The sequence below is a fragment of the Equus quagga genome, chromosome 13 (assembly GCF_021613505.1).
Source record: "Equus quagga isolate Etosha38 chromosome 13, UCLA_HA_Equagga_1.0, whole genome shotgun sequence".
NCBI classification, from domain to species: Eukaryota; Metazoa; Chordata; class Mammalia; order Perissodactyla; family Equidae; genus Equus; species Equus quagga.
Window position 1 is genome coordinate 39991458 of NC_060279.1, and position 5265 is coordinate 39996722.

Sequence of the window (5265 nt, forward strand, 5' to 3'; positions counted from 1 at the left end):
CTCCCCTAAGTGCTGGGAACAAAGCAAAGACAGATCCCACTTTGCCCTCATGGAGTTCCTGGTCTAGTGGGGAGGCAGAATCACGAACATTTAGGGCACGTTGTGATCAGTAGGCTGGCGGAGGCGGGGGGGGGAGGGGTGGGGACCTTCCCTCCCCACCCTACTGGAAGCATCTAGTCCTGGTGAGGCCACGGGAAGAACCCAGGCTCCCCTGTCTCTGGTAAGTTCTCTTTCCCCTGTACCAAGCTGCATTCAGAAGGGGTGACCACCCCGGGACATGAGGCTTGGGCACAGGGCTGTCAGAGTGAGTCTCTCCAGCGGTTGCATCCCCAAGTCAGACAGGGGAGGGCCGGGGGGCTTCTAAAGTCCGCTCCCCAAGCTCCCCACTTAGTGGTTCCTGGAAACACCCTCATGCCCTCGAGTCAGAGCCCTCAAATTGCTGCACCCCCAGCGGAGCCCTGCGCCCTCAGAACAGGGACCCCCTCGGTCCACGGTAGGCAGCCTGGGGCCCCGAATCGAGCCAGGCGGTGTGGGAGAGCCGAAATGGGCAGGCTGCTCCTTCCTTCACGCTCAGCACTGGAGAAGGAGCTGGAGATCCAGCCCCAGGAGAAGGTGGATTCACGCCCTTTTCTCTCTGTGCCCTCTTGACCAGCTCTACCACTGTGGGCTCTCGACTAGTCACTTCTCCACTCCAGGCCTGCTTTCCTCATTTGGAACATAGGGGCTTGATGACTGGCAGTCTTTAGCTGCCCCAAACCGAGAGGAAAGGATACTCTCATTTTGCTTTCTATGATGACAGTGGGCATTTTGACAGGCTGGCCAGGTTGTCCTGAGCTGGGGCGGGGTGACTAGGACCTGAAGTCACAGCTGAGGAAACAGTCGGGGAGGTGAGCCCAAGGGGCTCAGGACAGCCCCACATTGTCACTGCTCCTCATTTGTTATTACTGAAGGAAGGGCTTGAGCCCCAGTAAAGGGGCCGGGCTGTCTAAGTCCCAGACCTCTGCAGGGCCGGGTTGGGAAGGGGATGGTGGAAGAAGCCCACAGCACACTTGCTTGGAGGAAGACTTTATTTCATCCTTCAGCTAAGGTGTATGGCACGCAGCACTGTGCCCTAGTTGGGCAGGGCAGGGTGGCCTGGCCTCCGGATTAGTGGCTGTGGCCGGGGCCTCCGTGGCTGTGGCCATGGCCTCCGTGGCTGTGGCCATGGCCTCCATGGCTGTGGCCATGGCCCTCGTGGCTGTGGCCATCGCCCTCGTGGCTGTCTTCATGTTGGGAGCCACCTTCCCCGAGGCCTCCTCCATGGTGGTGGCCTGGTAGTTTCGGGGCATTCTCGTGCATCTTCTGGTGGGAGGCGAGCGTCAGCCTGATCACCAGCATGATGAACTCCTCGAAGCTGAGCTGCTTGTCCTCATTGGTGTCCAGGTCCTCCAGGATATGATTTATGGCTCCTTCATCCTTCTGCTCATTCTGTGGGAGGAGGACACAGGATGGTCAGGGCAGGATGTGGCCAGGGCTGGGGACAGGGAGCACAGCAAATGACCAATGGCAAAGGCACAGGGACACCTGGCCCCTGGGACTCTATTCAAAAATTAAAACTGACCACGGCTGAGCGCCCACAGCATAGGAGACACTGAGCGTGTGCTGGACACTTTCCTGCTCGTTCCGCAGACAACTCAGGCGCCATGATTCTCTCTGTTTACAGAAGAGAAACTGAGGTCCAGCACCTTGCCTGAGGTCACAAATCAGTAAGGAGAGAAACGTCCCCTCATTTGGTCCTCATAAAGATGTTAACAGAGACTTGGTATCTTCCTTGAGGAAGACGTGAGGAAACTGTCTTGGAAGGGTCATCAGCTTTTGCAGATTGACGAGGCTTGGGGGCAGAAGGTGGAAATGCACATTCTGATCCCACTCCGAGCCTGGTCTGGTCCCATTCCCCGCACTCCTGTCCACTTGGCTCCCTCCTCGTCCCCGCCCCTCCCTGCCCCCTTGGGGTCACTAATTAGTGACACATTTCAACCTTCACAGTGGGGAGCACCTGAGGAAAACAAGATGGTTCTGAACTTGTGTGGGGACAGAGAGCAGTGTGGGTGCTGCGTTGACCCCAAAGGCACTGATAAAGGATGCAAGGGGGCGCAAGTGAAGTGAAGGGTGCAGGCGTGGCAGAAGGGAGCTCCAGTTGGTTCCAAGTCTGCCACCTACTGGCAGGTAACACTCAGCTAAGGCCCCTCCCCAGAACCTGGGGTGCCAGCTCATTGCGCAGCCCTTCCCCCTCCTGCCGCGCTTCAACACGCTCTGCTTTCCTGCACTTTAGCCATGGCTGCAAGGAAGACTATCACTCCTAAGCCGCCCATGGGCCAGGTCCCAGCTTCCCCTCCGGGCCTGTCACTCTGCTTCTGGCAGAGGATGTCGGGGGATGGGGCGGGTGAAGGGGTCACAGGGCAGAAAGCCATGCCCACACAACCTCTTGGCTGTACCCTCTCTTGTCTGCCCTGAGCCAGTGTCCTGCTCTCTGAGCTCCCCGTCATAGGAGCTGTCAGCATCCCCAAGACCTCCTACTGCTGCATTCTCCACCTTTCCAAGGTGGGGAGGGGCTCCAGGGAAAGCTGGCCTGCTCCAGGATCTGAACTGAGCCTGGGACCCAATGTCCCATCCTTCTTAGTCCAGGCCTCAGTTTCCCCAAAGTCCCCACATTTATAAAGAAGACTATAAGATCCAGTAGAACTAATCCTCCTTTGTCCTACAACTGCTTAACCATTTTCAGACCAGGGAAATAAACTCACGTGGTACTGAGTGCTTTGTACATGCAGTGCTGGGCTGGGTCCTTCCCCCAGCGTGTGATTCCCACGAGACCCTTGGGTTGAGAAAGCCCTCTCAGGTCTTCTCCTCAGGTCCCTACCGAGGCTTAGCATCTCCTCGGCTTCTGCCAAGGGTTGTCCTCAGCTGCTTCCCTCCTCAGCATTCCCCTCTCAGCTCAAATGTCGCCTCCTCAGCAGGGCCCTTCTTGTCCACCTAACGAGTCACCTCTCCCCATCCAGCCCCAATCACCCACAGCGCCCTCGCTTGTTTTCTTTCAGGCACTTGTGGGCACCGGGTTTATCTGTGCTCTGCATTGGTCATCATCTCTGCTGTGTGTCTCTCCCATCAGCACAGTGGGTTTCTGTTCGCCACTATGTGCCTCTGCCCAGGACAAGACCTAGCACTGAGCACATGCTCAGTCAGTCAGTCTTTCCTGACCCTCTCGGGAGTCTAACTTCCAGCATTTCCAGTGACAGGGCCCCCGCTGCCTCTGGAGGTGGGGTGGAAGGAGCTGGAATTTTCTCTTTGATAGTTGCAGATGCACCCCATCCTCCATGCTCAGCCCAGACTCTCGCCAGGCTGGGTCAGACCTGCCAGGAGTCCAGCCCTACCTTGAGGAAGTTTGCCAGCTCTTTTTGAACCAGCTGTTTGAATTCCTTCCGGTTCAGGGTGTCCGGGTGCCCCAGTCGCACAGAGTACTGGTGGAAGACATTGATGATGGTCTCTATGTCGCGCTCCATCTGGGACAGTTCCGCCATTTTTCTGCACTCTGTCTGAGGATGGACAAGCAAGGGTTCAGCTTCTTAGAAGAAAAGGCTGTCAAGCTTCCTGGACACCCCCTACTGGCTGCTCCAGGAAATGAAGGGGGAAACACAGAAAAAAAGAAAATGTGGGCCACAACTGAGCTTGGAGATGACCCTGTCCACACATGGAGAAACGGTGTTTAGAATATCTGGAGAATGCCAAGAAGCAGAGCATTTGAGGACAGAATGATTCAGCAGAACAGGACCTAAGAAAACGTGAAGGAGGCTTTAGAGTGTGCAGGTCAATCAAGGAGGGCTTCCTGGCAGAGGGTTTGAAAGGAAGATGGGGGAGGAGTAAGGAAAGTAGGCAGGCCGCCTCCTGCCCAAGGTCGCTGGCAGCTCACTTACCCAAGCCAAGAGCCACACAGAGGGTTGGACTGCGCGGTGCAGGCCCTGCATTTATAGGCCGCCCCTGGCTTGGATACTCAGCCCTCTTACAGGAAGATTGCTTCATAGGTGAGCAGTGTGGTAACCTTGAGCTCTCTGTCACTGGCAGGAAGAGGACTGGGTCAGGGCAGGAAATGTTCACATAGCTCCTTTTGCCTTTTTGTGAAATTCCTGGCCTGGCCTGGAGCTGGTTTGGGAGGAAGCTGGTTGGTTAGTTCACCTCCCCTCCACTAGAACCCTGCCCTCCCTGGGCAAGCCAGCCAGCTGCCTCTCCTCTGGCACCTGCTCTGCCTGCCTGCTTTGAGGTTGTGCCTTCCCACCTGTGGTCTCCTGGGGCTGGCGGTGGGTTGTGGACTCCTGGGGTGCCCGACCCACTCTGCCTCCCCCGTGGGCAGCCCGACGAGGATGGCTGAGCCTTTCTGAGCCTGCCTGGCTCCGTGATAAGTGCTCTTCAGAGGGCGAGGGGTTGGTTTGGGTTCTCAGATTCATAGGATATCGGTTGGGGTTAGAAGGGCCCTCGCAGGTGGTCGACCCCCTTGTATTGCAGATGTGAAACTGATGCCCAGAGAGGGACCTGAGCAAGGTTGATGATATAGCAGGAATAGGGCTGAGTATCCTGGTTCCTCGTTAAGGGCCATCCGGATTACCCCTCCCTCATGCATCTGGGCAGAGATCCCCAGGGCAAATGTGTTTCTAGAGGTTCTGAGTGTTACTGTTCTATATCTTGCTCCCAACACGGCACACATGCCCTTGAGGAAGGTACAACCTAAAAGACAACTCTCTTTCTGTAGCTTCTTGGTGAGCAAGACCTGGCCTTCTCCAGGGGAGAAACCTGAGGTGCTTTGCACAGCCTACAAGCCTCTGGGAATGCCCCTCTCCGCTCAGTTGGGCTCCCCTCCAGCCCTCCGTCCTGGGGGCACACAGGGCCACCTGCCACCGTGCATTTCCAGCTCTGTCTCTGGTGCTCTCCCCCCAGGAGTGCCTTCCCCCACCCTAGGGTGCAGTCCTGCCCACCCTTTATGGCTCAGTTTGAATGTTACTTCTTCCAGGAAGCCTGCGGTGTTCTTCCCAATTGGAAACAATCTCTTCCTCCTGGACAATTGCTCCCGCACGACCACATCCCTTGGAGTGAAGTTATTGACCTATTTTGCTTTTGTCTGATAATTGCCTGTAGATCCTCAAGGGGAGTTCTTATTTACGTTCATATCCTCCCCAGCACACAGCCCTGGGCTTGGCCCATGGGAGACCTCACATTTGCTGGAGGATCAGCTCCTCACTG

At 56.6% G+C, this 5265-nt stretch overlaps 1 protein-coding gene across 1 annotated transcript; it reads right to left on the bottom strand.

Moving 5' to 3' along the window:
* Window positions 1–1049: 1049 nt before the first annotated feature.
* S100A9 (S100 calcium binding protein A9) lies at window positions 1050–4054 on the bottom strand. Its single transcript, XM_046682822.1, has 3 exons — window positions 3948–4054; window positions 3408–3569; window positions 1050–1467 (listed from the first exon to the last, which is right to left on the bottom strand). Exons 1-3 carry the CDS (start codon window positions 3996–3998, stop codon window positions 1147–1149), a joined length of 534 nt encoding a protein of 177 aa, XP_046538778.1. The 5' UTR covers window positions 3999–4054; the 3' UTR covers window positions 1050–1146.
* Window positions 4055–5265: the final 1211 nt, after the last annotated feature.